We start from the raw sequence: 24,029 nt of genomic DNA on the forward strand, positions 1-24,029 counted from the left end.
CTTAATACTAGAAACTCCTCAAATGTCCATCAACAGAATAGGTAATTAATTGTGGTATAGTCACACAACGGGTATCTATACAGTACAAATACAGGACTGATGATGCATAAGCTCAAGTGCATGCAACAACAGTATAAATCTCACAAAAATAATTTTGAGCAAAAAAAGCCAGACACAAAGAGCACAGTATTTATTGTTCTATTTATATTAAAGCAGAAAAACCAGGAAAAATTGGCTACGTGTTCGATGAAAAGGCAGAGTTTACTCCTGTAGGATAATGAACAGGAAGGGAACTTGTGGGGGCTTCTGGGTGCTAATGATGCTCTGGCTCTTAATTTGGATGATGACTTTACAGACACGTTCAGTTTGTGAAAATTCACTAAGTAGTATACTTGTAACATGTACATTTTACTTTTTAAAAAATTAATTATGGAACCACAAAACACCATAAATTGCATCATCTAATGAATAAGTACCATAAAGTCTAAAATTGCCTATTTTAGTCCCAATTTTTGGCCAGTTAAATGGGAATTGAAAAGAAAAAAAAAAAAAAGAAATGTAACAAGCAGAAGAAAGGCAAGAATAAGTAAAGAAAAATAAGAAAAATGAAATGAGTAAAGAGGAAGGTAGAAAGCAAGAGGTAAAATGAAAAGTGGGCAGGAAGGAGAGAAGCTGAATTAGGAGAAATTGTGAAGATACCATGTTTGACAGAGGGATGCAGCTTTAACATCTGAAATGTTTATCGGTTGTTGACCATTTTATAGCTTTCAGTGCTGTAAGTCTTAATTATTTAGGGGCAATAACATAAAGAAGAAATCTTCTATGCCACAATAGCAACAACAAAGTCAATGTCATTCTAGAGGTGAATCAAGTCGTTAATTAGAGATGACTCAAGTAAGACTAACTCATCACAGAGGTCCACAGTTAAAAATAAATGTTATAATCTGGACGAATCCAAGAATAAGTACCAAATATTCTATATTGGATTTTTTCAATTATATCCTTTGGAACTAGATTTTCTTTAGTTTTAAGGACTAACAGTCCTAGAATCAAGTTATTCTTACCAAGGCACACATTTTTCATTTAATTTGGGTAACAAACCTGTTTTAGCCTTCTTCTTTTTTTTCGGTTTGGATTTTGCGTCATCTTGCACATTGTCTTCTACATTTTGTTCCTTTGAGCTTATTTCATCATCTTGATGAGAATCTGAAGTAACTGCTCCAACTGGAGATTCCTTCTTTTGTTCACCTTCAACTGGGTCATCAGAGATGATCAATGTACTGCAAATATAATCCAAGTTCAAGCCATTGGAAATGTACCATTATTATTATTACTGTGCAGCAAAGTAAACAGTGAATACAGGCAAAGATAATCCTAAAATCAATATTATTTCCTGCTGGGAGATACATATATTTTCTTACACACAAAAATGGTTGGCTGCCAAACTAGGTATTATGTGTACTCAGTTACGCTTGGTGATACATTATATACCCCATGAGCCACATTAAACTCATCTCTAAACTCCAGGGAAAAGTGAAATTGTATTTTATGATTGATGGATCTGTTTTTTTTTGTTTTTTTTTTTTTGCGGTACGCGGGCCTCTCACTGTTGTGGCCTCTCCCTTTGTGGAGCACAGGCTCCAGACGCCCAGGCTCAGCGGCCATGGCACATGGGCCCAGCCGCTCAGCGGCCATGGCGCACGGGCCCAGCCGCTCAGCGGCCATGGCGCACAGGCCCAGCCGCTCCGCGGCATGTGGGATCTTCCCAGGCCGAGGCACAAACCTGTGTCCCCTGCATCAGCAGGCGGACTCTCAACCACTGCGCCACCAGGGAAGCCCGATGGATCTGTTTTTACATAGGATTGTCAAATCATCCTCACTCTACTGCCAAGTAAATAAACAATGAACAAATTTCTAAATTACTTTATTTAAAAGCAAAAAAAGTGTTCTAATTTTGTTTGTTCTGTTTTCAAGAGGCTTCAGATAGTCAACTTTTGATTTCTATGTAAAAATTAATTTGTGTTTTCCAATGTTTGGTGTGTCACTACATTTTCAGAAGGCTATTATTAAAATTAAAATATGCATCACATGAACTACTAAATGGCAAGGGGTGGCAGCCTAGAAGCATACTGAGTTGTAAAGAGAAACCAGCCTATTAAAGTTTGTGATTTATCAAGTAAAAAAGAAATCTGCATTTAATAATCAAAAATTGACTTCCAATATATTTAGTCATATTTCAAAACAAAGAGGTTGAGAAATAAAGAGTAAAGAAATGTCTCAAACTAGTCATTCCAGAAAGCATGTTATTTTATCACATCATCAAATACTATTATTTAAAGAGAACAATTACCCTTTGTATGCTGTTGTCATGTAAAGCATGGTTTTATTTAAAACTCATGAACTGATCTTACTGAGTATTGACTTACACTTCATAATAGATATGGTGGTTATGAGAAGAAATAGGATTTATGGTATACTGTAGTAAGCAGCCTTTAAGGTGGTCCCCAATGATCCCTGCCTCTTGATATTCATACCTTTGGGTAATCTCCTTCCTTGATTGTGGGCTGGACCTAGCGACTTACTTCTAATAGACAGAATATAGGAAAAGTAATTGGTGCTACTTCTAAGATTAGGTTCCAAAAAGACTGTGACTTTGGTCTTGCTTTTTCCCTCTCAGAGCCCTTGCTTGGGGGAAGCAAGTGGCCCTGCTGTGAGTAGCCCACATGAAAAGGTCCATGTGGCAAGGACCTGATGTCTCTGGTCAAAAGCCAGTCAGGACCTGAGACCTGCTAATGGCCATATGAGTGAGTTTAGCAGTGGATCATCCAAGTCTTCCAACAGCTGCATCATTTGGCAGATCTTCCCCAGCCAAGCCTTGAGATGACTGCAGCCCCAGCTGACATCCTGACTGTAGCCTGTGAGACCCTGAGTCAGAGGCACCCAGCTAAGCCATGTGCAGATTCCTGAGCCACAGAAACTGTGAGACAATATGTTTGTTGTTTTGAGCTGTTAAATTCTGGGGTAACTTTTTAATGCAGCAACCGATAACTAATTCATATACTAACGTGTCCCTGTTAGCAACTCTATTTGCCCTCTCTTTGCTACAACTGGTTGTCTAGCTTTTGATAAGAAGGGAATTATTTTTAGATGAGGACATTAAGGGAAACTGACACTGAATGCCAGAGAATAGTCAAATACAGACTGTTCCCACCTCAAGCTGTTTATCCAGATGTAGATTATGAAAAACAAATTTAATCAGAGCAGTTAAAAGATTTTTTTTGTCTTGTTTTCCCCAAGGAGAGACATATAAACATGAATATACTCACAGATGCTCACACTGTATATGTAAGCATATATGTATAAGCATTGTATATAAAAAAAGACTAAAGGAGGGCTCCCCTGGTGGCGCAGTGGTTGAGAGTCTGCCTGCCAACGCAGGGGACACGGGTTCGTGCCCCGGTCCGGGAAGATCCCACATGCCGCAGAGCGGCTAGGCCCGTGAGCCATGGCTGCTGGGCATGCGCGTCCGGAGCCTGTGCTCCACAATGAGAGAGGCCACAACAGTGAGAGGCTTGCGTACCGCAAAAAAAAACAAAAAACAAAAAAAAAGACTAAAGGAATACAAAATTGCTAATAGTGATTATCTTTGTACGGTTGGATTACTTTTGTTTTCCTCTCTGTGTCTGTGTGTTCTACAATGAGTAAACGTTATTTGTAAACTAAGGGGAAAATGTTATTTTCATATATCCAAACAGGCATTTGTAGCTCAATAAAGGGGCTACTTAGGTTTCAATTATTTAATAAGCAGATGTGAATAGTTAGGGTAAAGACTCTTAAGGCAAAACTGCCAAGGTTACTCAGCTTCTTACTGGTTCTGTGACTTAAACCCTTCAGTTTCCTCACCTGCAAAACAGGATGATAATATTATTCCTTATAGGGTTGTTATAAGGGAAAAAGCATGTATTCCTTGTAAAGCATTAAGCACACAGGAAGGGGCCACATAAAGGTTAGCCGTTAGTATTGTACTGGCTATGTGTCCAAAAGGAGGACTAAACATTTTCTTTGTGAAAATGTAATAGGGAAGAACCTTTTGTATTCTATTACAAGTTAATCACTAAAGGGATGTTGCCTATAAGCTTAAATTATACATAATGGCCCATCTCTGGGAGCCCTGCTTCCCAGGTAACGAGCATTAAGCTAAAATACCTTTGTTTAGCTCACAGGAAACATCCTGACCAGGCCCACCTGTGAATGACTGCAGGGAGGAAGAAATCAACACATCCCCTCTGGAGGCTGATGAGAACCAGGAAGTGTTTGACTTTACTCCTTCCCCTTCTAGTATGAAAGGAGCCTGAATTCTAACTCAGGCAAGATGGTTCTTTGGGGGCATGATCCCACCATCTTCTCGGTTTGCCAGCTTTCCAAATAAAGCCGTCATTCCTTGCCCCAGCAACTCATCTCTCGATTATTGGCCTGTCATGTGGCGAGCAGTATGATCTTAGACTCAGTAACAAAACTACAGGTATCACTCAAAAGCTGAAAATAATAGTGTTTTTTTAAGAGGACATTTTATATTTATCAATGTAACATACCTTGTTTCAGATTTAGACAGGATTGGAACTTTCTTTTTTTTCTTTTTTCTTTTTTCACCGTTCAATTTGTCATCATACAATGAAGTGTCTGAAGGAAAGGAAGTCTCTGAGGGAAAGTAAGCCAACTGCTCCTTGAGTTTCTTCCGGATTTTCTTCTTAATCTCCTTTGCCATTTCTTCAGCTACTTGGAGCTGGTATGCTTGCATCAGTTCTTCGTCATCTAAACTATTTTCTCCTTCCTCGGCCTTCTCACTTTTCTCACGAGTGACACCTGGCAGTGGCTTGGTCCGTGCTTTCTGGGGTGTTGCATCCGCCTTCTTCTCAGGAGTTTCCGGCTCCACTTCTTGTGTTGTCACCTGGAGTGCTGTTTTTATAACCTTTTTATTTGCCTTTTCTTGCTTGTCGTCCTCCACAGTAACATCATTATCTGGATCTTCAGTTGCTGGCTGCGGATCTCTTGGTTTGTTTTTAGTGACTCGCATGTTCTTCCCTGGGTTCTTAGTGTTAGCAGCACTTATATCATCACTTTTAGTTTCTCTGATTTTCTGAAGATTGCTTCTGACTGCATCAAGCTAGGAGAAGACGATACAATAACAAAGTTTCAGCTAAGCACAGTTTAGTTACGTGAAGATAAAAATAATGACAAGTGTTCCACAATGTGTAATACTGGGAGGATTATTTCACTTTTTACTTGAGCACTGTGACACCATTCTACAGCATCTGATGAGCGTTTTCCTAGTTATTCTCCCAGCGTTAGATTAGCAATCTTGAGAATAACTTCAGGTCAAATGAATTAACTAGTTAACAAAGGAAAAAGTACTTAATGACTTTTCAGAAGTGAGTTAACTGCTCAAATCTCAAATGCTAGTTTCCTCTTTGGCAGAATGATCCATACTCTAATCTAGATATTTGTGAAAATGCTAAAAGAGCCATGGTTAAACCATTTCATGTTTCCCAATAGAAAACACACACGGGTCATTTATCTTGCTTCATAATTACATTCAAAAACCAAAGGTTTATAGCTCTAGGATTACTCTGCAATTAGTCCAAATGTATCACTGAAAATGCTGCTAAGTATTAAATATTATCAAGTTAGATCAAATGACAGACTAAGCACGCACCTGTACCTCTTTCTACAAACAAAATTATTTAAAATGAGAGATATTTTTAATAGACAATCAGGCTAGAAATCAAAACCGAATGTTACTAGTAATGAAATAAACATTTTGAGAAATTCCCCAAGGATAAAAAAAACCAGGCAGGATTAGATCTAGTAAACTACCAGAGAAAACCACAGCACATAGGAAAAGACTTCTCCAGAGAAAAGGCTGGTTCTGGAGAAGCTGAATCAAGTAATTCAGGAAGAGGGACAAGCCTGACGATGACCAATTGAGGAGTTGGGTGGGACAGCTCTGTCTTCCTCCTCCGTTCGTGTTACATGGTGACTTTCACCCAGAGACCAAAGCAGCTGAATACAGATATGGCTTCCTGTTTTAGGTAGGTACAACCCTCACCAACAGCAGAAGCAGACTATGTTGAAAACAACCAACAGGCAGGAGAAAAATTTTCAAATACAAAGATGACTAACAACTAACAAACACGGAAGGAAAGCAGCACAATGAAGGAAAAGCCACCAAATCCAATAAAACAGAAAAATTAACAAGGAAGAAAAATAAATAGCATAAATAAAATAATTTAAAAGAAGTGGAATATAATGAAGAAATTCAAAAGTATGAGATTAAAAAAAAAAGTAGATGTTAGAATTAAAATTTCGAACGACAGAAATAAAAGCTTAAGAGATGTGTTCAAAAACAGAAAGGGCGGGCTTCCCTGGTGGCGCAGTGGTTGGGAATCCGCCTGCCGATGCGGGGAGGCACGGGTTTGTGCCCCGGGAGGGTCCCGCATGCCATGGAGCAGCTGGGCCCGTGAGCCATGGCCGCTGGGCCTGAGCGTCCGGAGCCTGTGCTCCGCAGCCAGAGAGGCAACAGCGGTGAGAGGCGTCCGTGCCGCAAAAGGAAAAAACAAACAAACAAACAAATAAAAAAACAGAAAGGGCAAAACCGAAGTGCTATAAGATGGAAGCCAATACCAAAATGAAGAATTCTCCCAGAAATGGACGAGCTTACCAGTGAAGACTGAAGTTCAATTTTCGAAAATCCTCATGTTTGAAAGTGGTTAGAAAATATCTAATATACGTGAAAAGGTGGGAAAATGCTAGAAGAACTAGTAACCCAATATCCAATATTTTACCATCTCCAAGACTCTTCTGCTTACCTAAAATGTATTTCCAAATTCTATCTATTCTTCAAGGATAAATTCTGAATCCATATCCTCAAAAAAATCTTTCCTAATCAAATCTAATTAAAATATTTTCTCTCTTAAAAAAAAGTTTATTTTCACATGTTCTTTTTCTAGAAGCAATATATGCTTAACTTAAAACAGTAAGAAAACAAAACATTAAAAATAGTAAAAAAATTCAGAAATTACTTAGAAAAAGAAGACCCAAAGTTCAATCCTGGGTTCCCTCACACAAGGAAAGTCATTGCTAATCTCTTCAGAAACTTATTTTTGTTGTTTTTCTATGAACACAGTCATACCTAATAACCTTGAATTTCCATTATGTCAAAATGGGGCAAATGCAAATTTCTCTATTTTCTTGGAACCAGAAACGTAGTGGCAATCGATAAAAACTGTGAGGACACTCCAATAACTGGAAAAAGATAACCAAGAATTAGAAATAGAAAAACGAATTATGGTTTTGAAAACAAAACCCTGGGGAAGCTAAATAGATGAGGCTCAGTTTATTTATTTATTTACTCTCTTCCACTGATCTGTCAACCTTTGTACTAATAACATCATTTTAAATACAATTCCCAGAGCATCTGTGGTAGCATCCCAAAATTCCATTGCACTGAATTGATAGTTTCATTACTTTTTAAATTCCTGTTTTTGTGGTTTGGATTTCCTTTGTCTTGCTAACAACTTCATGAGATAGTGTTTACATTTTCGAGTAGTTTATAAATTTTAAACTTTTGTTACTGATTTCTAGTTTTGTCATACTATAATTTAAAAAGGTCTACTTCATGGTATTTCATATTTCATGGATTATCACTGAATTCTAAAGTGTCCGAAATACGTTTGTTCATGTTCTATTATATCTTTGCCCATCCTTTTATCTTTACCGTCCGTGCCTCATTTAGGATTTTTGCTTTGGTTTGTTTTTTAAATCCACTTTTTGACACATAACAATAAATTATGTGAAGTACAGTAATATTCACCAGTTTTACGTGTATACTTAAATGAATTTTGGCAATGTATACAGCTGTGACACCACCACAATCATGATGTTAAGCACCCATGACCCCACATGTTCTTTTACAAAGTAAACTCCTACCCCTCCATGTCCTGGCTCCACTCAACCATTGATCTGTTTTCTATCACTGTAATTTTGACTTGCCTGGAATTTCATATAAATGGAATCATATAGTATATAGCTTTTTGCATCTAGTTTCCTTCACTCAGCCTAAAGCTTTGGGATTTATACATGTTGTTGAGATTATAGTAATTTATTCCCTTGCATTACTGAGCAGTATTCCATTGCGTGGAGAGACACTACATTTTATTTCTCCATATACCAATTAATGGACATTTGAGTTATTTCCAGTTTTGCATATTATATGTCTTCCTTTCTCTTGAGTGAATACCCACTAGTGGAACTAATATACTATATGGTCAGTACACAGTTAAGTTCTTAAACAACTGTCAAACTGCTTCCTAAAGTGGCTGTACCAGGTCACACTCCCAAATGTATGAGTTCTAGTTACTTAACACACTTGTCAGCAGTCCACATTGTTAATTTTCATCTTTTTGTGTTGTAACAGGTGTATAATGGTATCTCATTTTTTTAAATTGCATTTTCCTAAATAGTAATGACCCTGAGAACCTTTACATGTGCTTATTTGCTATCTGTATCTCTTCTTTGCTTAAATGTTCAAATCTTTTGCGCATTTTTGTAAGGTTGTTTCACATCATTGAGTTCTGACAGTCCTTAAAATGTCCTAAATACACTTTATCAGACAGTGTGTTGCAAATACTTTCTCTCAATTTATAATTTACTTTTTCATTTTCTTGGCAATGTTTTGAATTTTCACAAAACCCAGTTTATCCCTTTTTTCTTTTATGGTTCATGCTTTTGTATCCTGAGAAATCTATTTATAACTCAAGGTTACCAAGGTTTTATCCTGTTTCTTCTACAAGTTATATAGTTTTAGCTCTTATGTTTTTTAGGTCGTTGATCCATTTCTATTTAATTTCTGAACATGATATAGTCAGTTTGTAATACTGTATATGTATATCTGATTGTCCCAGCACCATTTGTTGAAAAGATTGTCCTTTTCCTCATTTTGATGTACCTTGGCAATTTTGTCAACAATCAATTGACCATACACATTTGGGTCGATTTCTAGAGTCTCTTCTGATCTATGACTTACATATCCACCTTTATGAGAATACCAGGTTGTCTTGGTTACTAAAACTTTACAGAGAGTTTTGAATCAGATGACAAAATTCCTTTGACTTTGTTCTTCCTTTGCAAAATTGTTTTGGCTATTCTAGGTCTGTTGTTTAAATTTTCAAATAAATTTTATAATTATATTTTCAATTCTTAAAAGTCTGCTGGCATTTTGAATTGAATCAATAGATCAACTTTCAGAGAATGGATAATAATAATCTGTCAATAATTATTTGACAATAATGATTCTTTCAATCCATGAATATGGATATCTCTTTATTTATTTGGTTTTTACTTTCAGCAGTTGGGGGATTTTCAGTATACAGGTCTCACATATTTTTTGATAAATTCTTCCTTGACTGCTACATATTTTTGTTACTACTATAAATGATATTTTAAATTTTAATTAAGTTATTCATTACTGGTATAGAAATACAATTGGTTTATACTTGGACTTTATATTCTGCTAAACTCATTTAATAGTTGTAACAGCACTTTTTAGAGAGTTTGTCAACTGCAGATGAGATTCTTTTACTTCTTCACTTATGATCTTTATGCTCTTTTTAAAAAATTGCATTATTGCATTAGTCAGGGTCACCTGCACAATTATGAATATGCATGGTGATGTGCTCAAGCTTAGGGCAAAAGCTTTCAGTTTTTTACTTTTAAGTACAATTTTACCTGTAGGTTTTTGTAGATGCCCTTTATCAAGTTGAGGAAGCTTCCTTCTATTCTTTTTGTTTAAGAGTTATCAGAATGGGTGACGAATTTTGTCATCTTTTTATTGCATTTGTTGAGATGATCATATGGTTTTATTTAATCTTATGATATGGCAAATTACACCGACTACTTTTTTCAAATGTTGTGATATATTCCTGAGATAAACCCCACTGGTCACAGCATATTATCCTTTTTATATAATGTAAGACTGATTTCCTAACATTCTGTGGAAGATATTTGCTCTAGATTCAAAAGGGATACTGGTGTAGGTTTCCTGTAATGTCTTCATCTGGTTTTTGTTTTAGGGTACTTAATAATTGCCCCCAAAAAGAGTGGAGAAGTAGTCACTCTTTCTGCATAGTCTGAGTTTATATAGAATTATTATGATTTCTTAAATAATTTGGCAAAATTTATCAGTGAAGCCAGCTGAGAAAACTAGCCACCTGGTTTTCTTTGTGGGCAGGTTTTTAACCACAGACACATTTTTTTAAAAGATATACAATATTCAAGTTATCTGTCTCTTTTTGAGTGAGCTTTGGTAGTTTGTGTCCTTCAAGTAATTTATGCATTTCTTCTAAGCTGCTAAATTTATTGAAATGAAGTTATTTCATACTACTCCCTTATTACCATTTTAAGCTCTTTAACACATGTGCAGTGAACCCCTCTTATATTCCTAATATTGGTAATTTGTGCTCATTTCCTTTTTTTTCTAATCAGTCTGGTTAAAGGTTGTGCAGAAAAGGGTTAACTCAGCAGCCCTGGTTGCTCAAATCATTCAGATCCCAAAACAGGCCTGTTTTCAGGACCAGCCCGTGGCCGGCTCCTGGGAACTGAGCTCTGAGCCCTTGGAATGTTGTGCTTGATAAAGGTGAATAAATACATAAATCAACTAAAGGATATTATTAACAGCTAGAGAATCTAGAATATTTTCCACCCTTTAAAATTAATTTAACACAAACATTTTCACAAGCTGTCATTCATAAAAGAAGTTATTGCCTCTATTAAATACCAGTTATTAGGATAAAATGAGATAGGAAAAAATAAAGGAATGAAATCAAGGTGATATAAAACTGACAATGATAATGAACAGAGCATGATTTAAATTTCCCCCTTTAAAAGGCAAAAATTCAGATGCATCTTCAAAATTAATAATAGCTACAGTTTGAGTGTTTATTCTCTACTTAGCAATTTATATTTACAGTAAGTCCCCTACATAAGAACGAGTTCCATTCTGAGAGCGCGTCCAATTTGTCTCTTAAGTCCAACAAAGTTAGCCTAGGTACCCAACTAACACAATCGGCTATATACCGCTGCTTTTACACTTACTTCTAGACATCCTGGGCTTGAAATAAAGATACTGTACTACTGTACCCTATACAGTACTGTAAAGTACACAAAAGCACAACCACTTGTAGAGGATGCACACACGTGACAATATATGCCAGACACGTGAATTAACTAACGTGACTGGACATGAACGCACGTTCGCATCTTTGAAAGTTTGCAACTTGAAGGTTCGTATGTCAGGGACTTACTGTATTTGTTCTACCTATTACTGCTGAGTATCAAACCACTCCAGACTTAGTGGTATAAAATAATAAATCATTCATTATGCTCTGAACCCAATATATTCTCCTTATTCATCATTCCTCTCATCTTTAGTTCCTGATGCTTTGATTCCATAATCCGTCACTTCATTCATCACTCACCATTATCATGTACTTTCCATCCATCACACCTGTCTGGAAAAACTCCAGGTACTATTCAAATTGACTTTCATCTCTATAACTATAACCAGGCTGTTGAATACTGCTGGAAGAACCACTTCAAAACTTGGCACTATTGTAAACATTTAGTCTACAAATTCAACTGAGGCCTCAAAGCTATGGACAATTCTTCTATGCTGCATAATCTGTTCATATGCACTCTTTTGTGGCTATTTCAAACTTCCTTCACTCACCTCTGATGTCCAGTACTGTCACTTATTGACTCACTTTCACAGATAAAAGCCATTAAAAGGGAAGCTGTGGGCTTCCCTAGTGGCACAGTGGTTGAGAATCTGCCTGCTAATGCAGGAGACACGGGTTCCAGCCCTGGTCTGGGAAGATCCCACATGCCGCGGAGCAACAGGGCCCGTGAGCCACAACTACTGAGCCTGCGCGTCTGGAGCCTGTGCTCTGCAACAAGAGAGGCCGCGATAGTGAGAGGCCCACGCACAGTGATGAGGAGTGGCCCCCGCTTGCCACAACTAGAGAAAGCCCTCGCACAGAAACGAAGACCCAACAGAGCCAAAAATAAAAAAATAAGTAAATAAATAATATTTTTTTAAAAAAAGGGAAGCTGCTTGGTAGCAACTTTCTGCTACCAAGTCTACAAATTTTCATGCATCCCAAATGACCTTTTTCTTTTCCTTCTCATTATAAAGAGGTGGGTTGAATTATGGTTTTCTCCAGATATATAAACCATAATTTGAAAAGATAAATGCACCCCAATGTTCATTGCAGCACTATTTACAATAGCCAGGACATGGAAGCAACCTAAATGTCCATCAACGGAGGAATGGATAAAGATGTGATACATATATACAATGGAATATTACTCAGCCGTAAAAACGAATGAAATAATGCAATTTGCAGCAACATGGATAGACCTAGAGATTGTCACAGTGAGTGAAGTCAGACAGAGAAAGACAAATATCATGATATTGCTTATATGTGGAATGTAAAAAAAGGCTACAAATGAACGTATCTACAAAACAGAAATAGAATTACAGATGTAGAAAATAAACTTATGGTTACCAGGGGGTAAGGGGAGGGGGAAGGATAAATTGGAAGATTGGGACTGACATATACACACTACTATATATAAAATAGATAACTAATAAGGACCAACTGTATAGCACAGGGAACTATAATGGCCTATAGTAATGGCCTATATGGGAAAAGAATCTAAAAACAAGTGGATACATGTATATGTATAACAGATTCACTTTGCTGTACACCTGAAACTAACACAACATTGTAAATCAACTATACCCCAATAAAAATAAAAATAAATAAATAAAGAGGTGGGTCTTCTTGTGTTCTAGAAAACTTTCCTCTCCCGCATCATCAATTTCTCCATTATCTTCCAGCTATCAGCATTTAAATACCTGAATGCAATCAATATCATCTTCACAATATCCCTTTTTACAGCCAAACTTCCTGAAAAGGTTGTCTATACTTGTTGTACTGCTTCACCTTTCTATGAACCTTATATTAAAAAGCTTTGCTCTCTACCCTGCTAATAAACTTTCGAATACTTATTTGGTAAGCAAAAATACCATCTCTGGTTTCCAATCTGAATAGCTTTTAAAGTGTTTCTATATTTTATTAGTCAATGTTATTTTCTCTTGTAATTAGTTTTATTTTTCATGCCTTTTGCTCACTTAGAGATTTAGTATCTTACTATTTATGGCATTTATTTGTGGCATTTCTTTACATGTTAACAATAGGAATGGAACTTACTCATAAGGTTGCTCTGAAGATTGATAGGGTAATAACTATAAAACACTGAAAAGATCCTTCTAATTCCAGAATATAGATGTTCAATAAATGTTAACAATTATTATATATTATTGGCTATATAAAAGAGTATTAGATCTGTGGCTATTAAAAAAAATCACATATTTTCCTCAGTGAATTGGCTTTTAGTTGCATTTGTTTCTGACTCAAAAAAGTATTTTCTACATCAGATTTATTCATTCAACAAATATTTAGTGAGTCTTCTGTGTGCAGACAGGGAGTATTCTCGTTACTTGGGATGTCTCTCATTCCTTTTAAGATCAAAGTATCTTTCTACACTGGAAAACTGAACCAGTCCATTTCTATTTTCTTATTTAGGTATTTGTCTACTAATTTAGATTTTTACATTTACTTTTTTAAGATGTCTGAAGTGTAATTTAATGTGAGATAAAATGAGACTGTAACTGACCTTTTCCCCCAGAAGCTAAAGCAACTCTATCAATACTAGTTCTTGTATCATAGCGTCTTGAAACACCTGGTCTAAGAAACTTCTACATATTTAACTGGTTTCAAGGCTCAACCAGATATATATATTTTAAATCCTTCATTTTGATTCATGTCTCTGGAAATGGTACTACACATTCAACTAATCCATCTTCAGTAGTTTTCTTGTTTTTTTCAGGGAGGGAACACTAGAGCAATTTTTTGCTAATTCACATGCTCGCTATTGCCCTCACAACTGACTGACAATTTAGGCAAGTAGATTCCTTGGAACACAATTTTCCCCTAAATATTGTAGAGATATTGCTCCATTGTCTTTGGCCTTAGTGTTTTTAGAGAGAAGTCTGAAATGCACTAGATGTTTCTTCTTCTGTTTAGATGTTCCCAAAATTTATCTTTTTTTTTATTACAGTTTTCAGATATAGTTCTCATCTCATAAAATTTACCTGAAATGCAAGATGTGTTCATCTCTTCCTAGATGTTTTTTTAACCTCAGAAGGGTTCCTCTTCGTGCTCTTTTTACTGTTTCTGCTCCACTAGTGCCGTCTGGGAACACTTACTTGTAGGTCAAGTATTTCTATATGCCCTTGTTATTTCTTACAGCTTTCATTTTAGTTGCAGCCATTTCTTCTCATGAACAATGCTTCATATTTATCTGACATATTACTAATTAAATTCTTCCATGGTGTCAATTCTATTACTTAGGCCTGAGATATAGTTTTAAGGAAGCAATGAAGAGAGAACGTTGAGCCTGTGGTTTTAAATCCTTATTCTACAATTCTTACATGATATTAAAAAATATGGCACAAAATTCGTATATGTAGGTTATCCCTGAACAGAAGGACTGCAGGTTGTTTTGATTTTACTCCAGTGTAAGAAAGTCTCTGAAATCTAATGAGTGAAAGTTAGCTCATCCATTCTGGTTATTTCTGCTTCACTGTCTTTGACTATTTTACAACTCAGTAGAGAAAGAGGGTTAACATGTAGAAAATTGATAGTAATACAGATGTTTCCTGTCCATAGCTATGTAAATGATTTCTATTAATACAATGCAACTGAATTTTGTCTGTTAGATAAATCTCTGTAAATTAAACCCATCTGAACTGGTTATAACATCTTACTGGTTCCCTCATTAATTAATGATTTAAATAAAATCTTTGTTATATGTTAAAAAATATATATATATATATATAAAATAACTCCTACTTACTCTATTTCTGCCTATACAGCCCTGGCAAAGATGGTAAGTCATTTTCTGTTCAGATGTTCATAAAATTTCTCATATGCAAAATAAGAGCTCTAATATCTATTTTCATGATTAACATAAAAATCAGAAATAATATTTGTAAAACTCTTATCAGAGTGCCTGATAGGCAGTGGAAAAACAGTAAAATGAACCTGCCATTATTACGAATTTTATTATGGCTTTCTCTTTGCCTAGTTTTCTTATTTCAGCTTGCTTCCTTTTCAGTGTCAGCCTGTTCTGCACATGGGAGTCCTTGTTCTTGTTCTGAAGAGATCCCATCACTTCATGCCTTATTAAAAGGGGTCCTATTGGGTTGTGGTTAAGAGAATGGATTCTGCAGTCAGACTGTCAGAGTTTGAATCCTGGTTCTACCACTAACTATGCCACTAACTTTGGGTAAGTTACTCAACCTCTCTGTGATCTAGTTTCCCCATCTATAAATGGATATAAAACTTCATAATTTTATTGTTTGTATTGAAAATGAGTGAATATATATAAAATGTTTAGAAGAGTGCTTGAAAGATAGAGAGCACCGTTATCTAGTAAATAAAAGCAGGTATTCCTCCTCTGTTTGCTAAAGTAAATCATTTCAAAAATAGTTTGTTTTCCAGGAATAATCCTCTTCCGTTGAGCTGAAAAATCTCTTCCTAAATATTTTTTTTAAGAATACTTATCTCTGAATTAAGAGAGACCTTGAATGGCCTGGTGTGTGCCAAAAGAGGCTGAGTAGATTACATTTAATCACCTCCCACTTGTGTGTCCCCAACATCTAAACTGGACCTTGGATAAATTAACATATCTTCTGCCCATTTTCTAGTTATCCATTTAATTTAGCATTCCTGGCCTAAACTGCACCTTGTTCATGCACAAAAGGCCCAGTTCTGACAGTGAGAGAAAGTATGAGTTTCTACTTTGACTGAGCCCATAAAAATATTCTGCAGACAGTTGTGTCCAGGGTTCTTTCTGCTTTTGCGAAATGTACACCACCTTACTCAAGGGGAGGGCATATCCCAGTAAGCAATGCTGCATCGTCGGTATGCCACTCTTCCCTACCATGCTGCACACTGGTACACCAGAAGTGGCATATTCTATTTTAGAGCAGCATCCACTATGGGAGACCTAATCTGATCCATTCTGTCAGCAGTTCTTCAATAGTATGCAGTAGTACTGGTATACTATGAACCCCTCACATGTGTGCAGCTGCATTCTAGCCAATGCTATAACTTTTTTTTTTTTTTTTTGCCTCACTTGAGAATATAACTATTACACTGATGGCTGCCAGACAGTATTAAAATGAACAGGTCTCATGACAAAATACAGACTAGGGTAAAATATGCTACAAGTAAAATGTAGGATGCATATAACTCATAAAACTCCTGCCAAAGAAATGTATGTATTCTTTGTACCAATTACCAGGACATGCATGTACCAATTACCAGAACATGCATGAAGTTATTTATTTGTGCGGAGATTATGGTCAAAGAGGTAAAAGGTGCAATGGAAATAGCGAGATAGTTTTGAAGAGTGAACAGTGCATTAACTGGGATACTATTACAGACTCTATAATACCTTGGGAATCAGGTTGTAGTTAATTGCTGATTTGTTTAGTATTGCTTTGAGTTCTGTATTTTCAATCCCTTCAAGAGTGCTACCAAAAATTCTATCATTTGAAAGTATACCTCAAGTAGAAAAGGATAAGTATTTCTTTAAGGTTCCACTGATTTCTCCTGGCTCTGCTGGGTAGAATCAGATGAATAAGTCTAAATACAGATAAGCCATTAAATATCCAAAGTAAGATATTATTTCTTAAGTTCTTCACAATTCTGGGTTAAAAATCTTGGTTTTCTTCAAGAACGTGTAATACGTCTAGTTTTGCGTTTCCCTGTTATCCCTAATCACTTTAACCAGTTGGTCTGTTATTCTTGTAGGACAGCACTCAAGAACTCAATACTCAAAGAGTGAAGAGTGAGGCTGATTCTAATGCAAGCTTTACTTTACCACGTTATTGACCACAACACAGATTTACTGTTTTTAATTTCCAAAGTTCCTTGGAGTTTTCATATGAAAGTCATAATTTTATGCAGATATACAAGACACTATTACCAAATGATCAGTTACTCACTGAGATTTTTTCTCCAGATTTGCCAATTTTTTTCTTCAGTTTTCTTCTTTCACGTATTAGATCATTGTGGGCCTTAAGCAATTCCTCAAAGCGAACTTTGGTCTTCACCTTTGCTTCACTCTCAACTACAAATGATAATGACTCATGTCATTTTCTATGCAACTCTATTATCACACATATCATGTTAAAAAATAAAACCCCCACAGCCTTGTAAATACCCGCAGGAGTTAAAAGGATTAGTCCTTCTTTCTTAAAAACTCTTCTTTTGGCTTTGGTGACACCACACTCACCTATATCCATCTTACCTTTCGGGCTACTCCCTCTAAACGTTTCCTTTGCTAAGTTAACTCTTTACTTATGATGCACAGTAGCACCTACGACTGTTACATGGCCTTAAACAAGTCACTTAACATCTCTAAACTTCATTTGCCTTATGTGTAAAATCGGAATAATCCTATGTCAAAGATCATTTTTTCATGAAAAATGACTAGTGCTTTCCTGGCCAACAATCAGCCTTCAACAAATATTAAAAGCTGAAAGTTGTTTTCCCCTTTAAAACATAAATCAGATCATGCTAGTACCTTGCTTAAGACCCTGTAAGTTTCCCAGTTCACTTAGGACAAAATAAAGCAAGTCCTTCACATGCCCTACATGGTTCTTACTTCCTGGTCTGTCTACCTCTACAGCTTCAATTAAAACAAATATCCCTATAGGGAGGATGGGAGGGAGGCTCAAGAGGGAGGGGATATGGGGACATATGTATGCATATGGCTGATTCACTTTGGTGTACAACAGAAACTAACACAGTATTATGAAGCAATTATATTCCAATAAAGATCTATTTAAAAAAAACAAAACATAAATATCCCCTTAGATCCCTACATTCTAGCCAGACATCCTTGTTTTTAGCTCTTCTGCCAGAACAAGCAATCTCCCATGTGAAGCTGCTTCCACCTGGTGCAAACTTCCTCTAACTCCTCACAGCTGGCTGGTGTTAAGATACCTGTTTAGTAAGGTAGATAGCTAGTGGGAAGCAGCCGCATAGCACAGGGATATCAGCTCAGTGCTTTGTGACCGCCTGCAGGGGTGGGAGGGAGGGAGACGCAAGAGGGAAGAGATATGGGAACGTATGTATATGTATAACTGATTCACTTTGTTATAAAGCAGAAACTAACACACCATTGTAAAGCAATTATACCCCAATAAAGATGTTAAAAAAAAAAAAGGATACCTGTTTAAATGTTGCCTCTAAAGCGGAACATTTCCTGACAACCTCATTTAAATTTCTGTTTCTCACAAGACAGACTGTTCTTTTCCTTCACAGCACTTAACCCAACTTGAATTTGTGTAATTATTTGTACATCTATATACATAAATATACTGTGTCTCTCCCATTATATGAGGTAGTTCATAACTACATCCCGAGCTACTATCATGGGGTCTAGCACAGAGTAAGTACTCAATAAACATGTTTCAAATAAATAAATGCTCAATGAATGAATGCCCAAGAGCAGGTATTGGCAAACTACTACCTGCAGGCCAGTCACCTGTTTTAATAAATAAAATTTTATTGAAACACAGCCAGGCCCATTCTGTTAAGAACTGTTATGGCTGCTTTTGTGCCTCCATGGAAGAGCTGAGGAGTTGTAGCAGAGACCAAACCTAAAATATTTACTAGCTTGCCTTTTAGGAAAAAGTTTGCCACAGTCTACTCTAAAGTGAAAAATCCATTTTGACAATAAAAAATAAAAACTAACCATATGTTGTTATCATTTACCTTGCCCAGCTGAGTCCCAAATTGCCAGCCAATGAATACATATTAACTTTTATCACCAACATTACATAGAAAGCTAAATATCAAACTATGAAATATCTCTAAATGTAATTTTCGGTTGATGACATCTACTTCATTCCTTAATTGAAGAATCCCTTAAAATAATCCAAACTTTAAAATAAATAATATGTACTGCATAGATAAATTTCATAGAAATCTTACCAGTGGGCATATCTCAGCTTCATGGAGAGCATTGAGTTATAGTGTAAAGCACTGATTCAATAAGGATCCTATTAAAACAAAGAGGATTTATTTGTAATATGGAATTTCCAAATAAAAATTATAAAATACTCTTCACACAAGATTATGTGACTGTCTACTACCTCATCAGGTTTATACCAATAAAACTAAGTTCTCTTATTACAACCTTATGTAAATGACTTAAATACATCTGAATCAGTTTAGAGTCTTAAAGTAAAGCAAACTGGATCATAATTGAGTAAAATATTTATATATTTGAAACAAAAAATTTAAAAATTTTTTGAAAGGCAATAAACATCTAACTTAGTATATTAATACATCTTTTAAAGTATTTTAAGTAAAAAAAAATGAACACTTCTATGTACTTTTGAGAAACCAAACTCCATATCAGAAGTGACTTTCCCAAGCACATACACTATTACACTAGTAAAGTATGCTTCTGGGTAGCACATTCACAGATAATTTAAATATTTCTGTACCTGCCACTGAAAATGCTGCAACAGAGAAAGTTAAGCACAAGCATTCATTCCATCTTCTCAAATAAATACCTGGGTGTGTTTCACTGTGTATCAAAACCATGGATAAACTCAGTATATATGTTCTTAAATTTCCAGTTTTTGTAAAAGATGAGGGTGTGTGTCCAAAACAGACATTAATTCTCACATTAGAACACAATATGCATACATTTTTAAGAATAAAAATGAAGACTGTTAAAAAAAATTGATTTGACTCAACAATTATCAGTTAAGGTTGCAGATCCCTGGGGATCCACATTCGTGTTCCTTTAGTATTAGGAGTAATTTGGACAGAAAAGTCTGATAACAAATGCTAAAAAGAAAATAATGATTATACAAATACACTAATTATGTGAGTTAACTTCTGTAACAACTATCTGGTATACAGACAAAATAGACAACATTAAATACACAGAGTAAAACCTCCTATTCTTTATTGATAGGAAACAGCATTAACTCTTTCTAGAAGATAATAGATCCAATAAGCCTGATCATCTTTCCAATCTACCCCAAATTAGAAGAGAGGCTGCAAAGACAACTGTATCAGTAATTGAAACCTGACAGCACATAAGTAGAAAAAAAATAATAAAGCAAATAAGGATTTAATATTTATAGTATTCCATGGTGATTCAATATATAGGAAAATAGCTGAACTATGTTATGACTGAGTCATCAAGAAAAGGTTTACTTATATTCTTCTGTTTTATCTTGAGCAGAAAATGTATGACATTTTAGACAGATTAAATAAAAACTACTGAAGAGATAGAACAAAGAGTCAAGGATGATTCTCTTCTTTTTCAAAAGGAAATAATTAGACCAGTAGTATCATTAATTGGAATATAGTGCAGTATAGCACAAGTGTAGTGAAGTAGTTTAAAACACAAGTCCTGGAATTACTGTAATCTCCCACGGTTACTTGTATGGGCTGGGCCATGTTTCCTCATCTGTAAAATCAGTCTAACAGTGACTATTCAAAGGGCTGTTATAAGAGTTAAATGATTAAAAGGTTAAAACAGTGCCTTAGAACAAGCATCAATAACATTAGCTACAATTATAATAGATACTTCTTATGGGGACGCTCAGTGAGCTTTAGCAGGGCATGTTGAGCTGGATATCTGACGGGTATTAAGCAGCTATAAGCATTGGCTCTATTGTCAGATTCCTGGATTCAAATCTCAGTTCTACCTGTCAGTAGATTAATCTCAATTTCCTACTCTTTCAAAAGACAATGATAACAGTAAATCACTTACAGTGTTTTTGTAAAGATGAAATAAGAATATGCAGGTAAAACACTAGGCACAATGCCTAGAGCATGGCAAGCTCTTCAAAAATGATAGCTATTATTACTGTATACACATATAGAGTGTGTGTGTGTGTGTGTGTGTGTGTGTGTGTATGGAGATTCATATAAATATATATATATATAAAATCAGTTTATGTTTGGTAGGTGATATAGTAATCCAGCAAGGAGATAAGAGTCTAAAGATTTGGGCATCATTTATTTATATTTGTGATGGTTGCAAGAAAAAAAAGGGCCAAACACAGAATTCTGGGAGCCCACAAAATACACTAAAAAGACATCAGGGAGATAGATGAAAAACTGGGAGAAGTAACCAAAGGAAAAAGAGGAGTTTCAAGAAAGAAGTGGTCTACATTGTGTGGTACGAAGAGTTCTTGCAAGATTTGAAGAGTGTCCACTGGATCTGCAGTCAGGAAGTCACATGTGCAAAGCTTTTTGTGGAGGGACAGAAACCTGGCAGCCACAGGTGGAGGAATGAATGGAAGGTAAGACCTGTAGAAGAAATGTGTAGATAATTCTTTCTACAATTCTGCTTCCAACTGTCTCCCTCCACCCTGCACAGGCAGTGACATGAGGCAGTAGCTATGAGGTACAGAAAGACTATGGAAGGATTTTGCTGTTTGTTTTAAGACTGTTTCCATGCCTCCATCACACTACCCTTAAAAAATAAACCACCAGAGGAATTTTCTAAAATACAAATGTGATGGAATCATTTCTTTGTTTAGAACTCTTCAGTAGCTCCCAATACTGGAAAACATGAGGTCCTTCCCATTGGGGTCCAAAGCTACTAGTGAAATGACCCCTTGCCTTTCTCCACCTCCCCTTCTCTAGCCACACTTCCACACTGTGGGCTCCAGCCCTGTGAAACCACTTGCAGGCCCTCAAATGTGCCAAACTCTTTCTTGCCTTTGTACCATTACACATACACCCCTCTCTCCTGAAAAATGCCCTTCCTCTCTTGTCTCTCTAACTCCTAACTATCCTTTGACACAGGCTAAGACCTGGGACCTGGGTCCCTTTACTGGTGTGTCTGCACCTGGACAAACATAAACTATAAGGGACTAAAAACAACTGCATGCATGCACAGTTGGGGCAAAATCATGAACAGTAAGATACAAAAGGGCCAAAACCCAACTTCTGAGGTGCTGGGAACAAAAGCAGCAGCATACTGTGCAGGATCCCTGCACACAGCACCACCAATGGGGTGGGCAGAACACCTGAGCCACGCCTCCAGCCCAGCCCACAAATCTGGCCCCAACCTCTCCCCATTTAAGGAACCAGCTCTGCCCCACATCCCAACCCACCACCCAGTTTCCCGTTTTCACTCCCTCGTGAAACAACAGAAGTCCCAATAAAGCCTCACCTAAACTTTTTGTCTGCCCTCGTATCAATTTCTATTGATTAAAGAGTCCAAGGATCCAGGTCAGTATCAGTATCTTCTCTAGGGAGCTCACTAACTTTGAGGGGTTAGAGACAGTCTCCATAAATAAACAAGATTCTGAAGATGGTTTTAAAAACTTTTGGTATTTGAATTTCTTTCAAATGTATATTTTTTAAATTTCCCAGAGTCCTCATAACAAGCAATTTTCTTCCTGAAAGCCCAAGTAGTAACAGCAATCGTTAAATATGTCTCCTCTGTGCTCCGACAGCACCTTGATCTTCATACCTCCTACCTAGGCCTTGAATTTTCACTCTGGTAAAACCTTCTGTGACCGTCCCCCACCAAACTGCTAGCTGTGGAGCGCTAGGCCTGTGCTCTCTTCATCTATGTATCCCATTTTAAAAGTGGGGGGGGGCAGTAATAATGGTTCTAGGGTCAAAATGAGTCAGGCTTAAGCTTTTTTTTTTTTTTTTTGGTCTGGGAAATTAAAACGGCACCTACTTTATTGTAAGGAGAAAAGGAAATACTGAAAAGCAAAGTTATCAGCACAGTGGCTGGCCCATTACTTTATGTCCATTATTATAGTATTAAAAATAAACAATTATGCGATAGACAAAAAATATTAAATAAATTATGTATTCACATTGTTTACTACTATTTAGTAGTCTAACGTACAATCCAATTAGTAAACACTAATATTAATGTAATGATAAACATAGCAAATGATAAACATAGCAAATACATTACAGAAACGATCATCTCTAAATGGTAATGTGTACTATGGCAAATACATTATAGAATGACTAATATTTGATAAGATCATCAGCAAAAATTAAGGTCAAACTTAAAATGACATCTGTGAATCTCATATATGTCATTATATTTAAAAGTTTCTCCCTCACAAACCCTTTTACAGGACCTGCTAAGAGATACAAAATAGGGAAATTAACTGCATTACATTTCATCTCATTTTATGTTTTCTCTAAAAGCCTGATTATCAGCCAATAAATGACTAAAGATCAAGGGAAGAAAAAGCAGAGGCTTGGATGATTCGCTCCTTGACCGAATTTTACAGCACGGGATAAAAGGAAACAAACAAAACCCGTATACATAATTAAACTAATATATCAGAATAGTCTCCATAAATATATAAGATTCTAAATACGATTAAAAAAACTTTTGGTATTTGAACTTCTTTCAAATATATATATATATATATTTAATTTCTCAGAGTGCTCATAATAAGCAATCTTCTTCCGGAACGCCCAAGCAGTAACAGCAATCGTAAACGCAACAGGTGGAAAAACTGTTAGCATCCTTTTCTCAAAAGAAGGAGAAGCCATATGCTCCAGTCAGTAGATGTTTTCACAGTAATGCGGAAATGTAGCACAGCCATTTGGCAGGGATCCCTAAATAGTATACGTTTTCTTCTATTTGTATACATATCGAAACGACCCTGTTAATGTAACTATACTCTTAGAAACGTAACACATCGATCACCTTTTCTCAGATGTAATTAAGAAGGTATTTCACGGGTTCAAGATTCAGCACCAGGTTGACACCCTAAAAGGAAATAAACGTACGTACTTAGTGCGCATCTGATT

At 36.2% G+C, this 24,029-nt stretch overlaps 1 protein-coding gene across 28 annotated transcripts in view; it reads right to left on the bottom strand.

The window, feature by feature from the left end:
• AHI1 (Abelson helper integration site 1) overlaps positions 1 to 24,029 on the bottom strand; it is a 287,061-nt gene that overhangs the window by 262,472 nt on the left and 560 nt on the right. For 27 of the 28 annotated variants that reach the window (XR_009558661.2, XR_009558660.2, XR_009558648.2 and 24 more), the window contains exons 2-6: positions 23,926 to 23,988; positions 19,191 to 19,258; positions 17,195 to 17,319; positions 4,593 to 5,164; positions 1,102 to 1,280 (exon numbers count right to left, since the gene is read on the bottom strand). Coding sequence is in view for 11 of the 28 variants with exons in the window: in XM_030853394.3 (XP_030709254.2) it covers positions 1,102 to 1,280; positions 4,593 to 5,164; positions 17,195 to 17,319; positions 19,191 to 19,200 (886 nt within the window). In the remaining 17 variants the exon portion in view is untranslated. The remainder of the gene's footprint in view (positions 1 to 1,101; positions 1,281 to 4,592; positions 5,165 to 17,194; positions 17,320 to 19,190; positions 19,259 to 23,925; positions 23,989 to 24,029) is intronic. The other variant, XM_060283265.2, reaches the window with a different exon arrangement.

This window comes from Globicephala melas, chromosome 14 (assembly GCF_963455315.2).
Source record: "Globicephala melas chromosome 14, mGloMel1.2, whole genome shotgun sequence".
Classification (NCBI taxonomy): Eukaryota; Metazoa; Chordata; class Mammalia; order Artiodactyla; family Delphinidae; genus Globicephala; species Globicephala melas.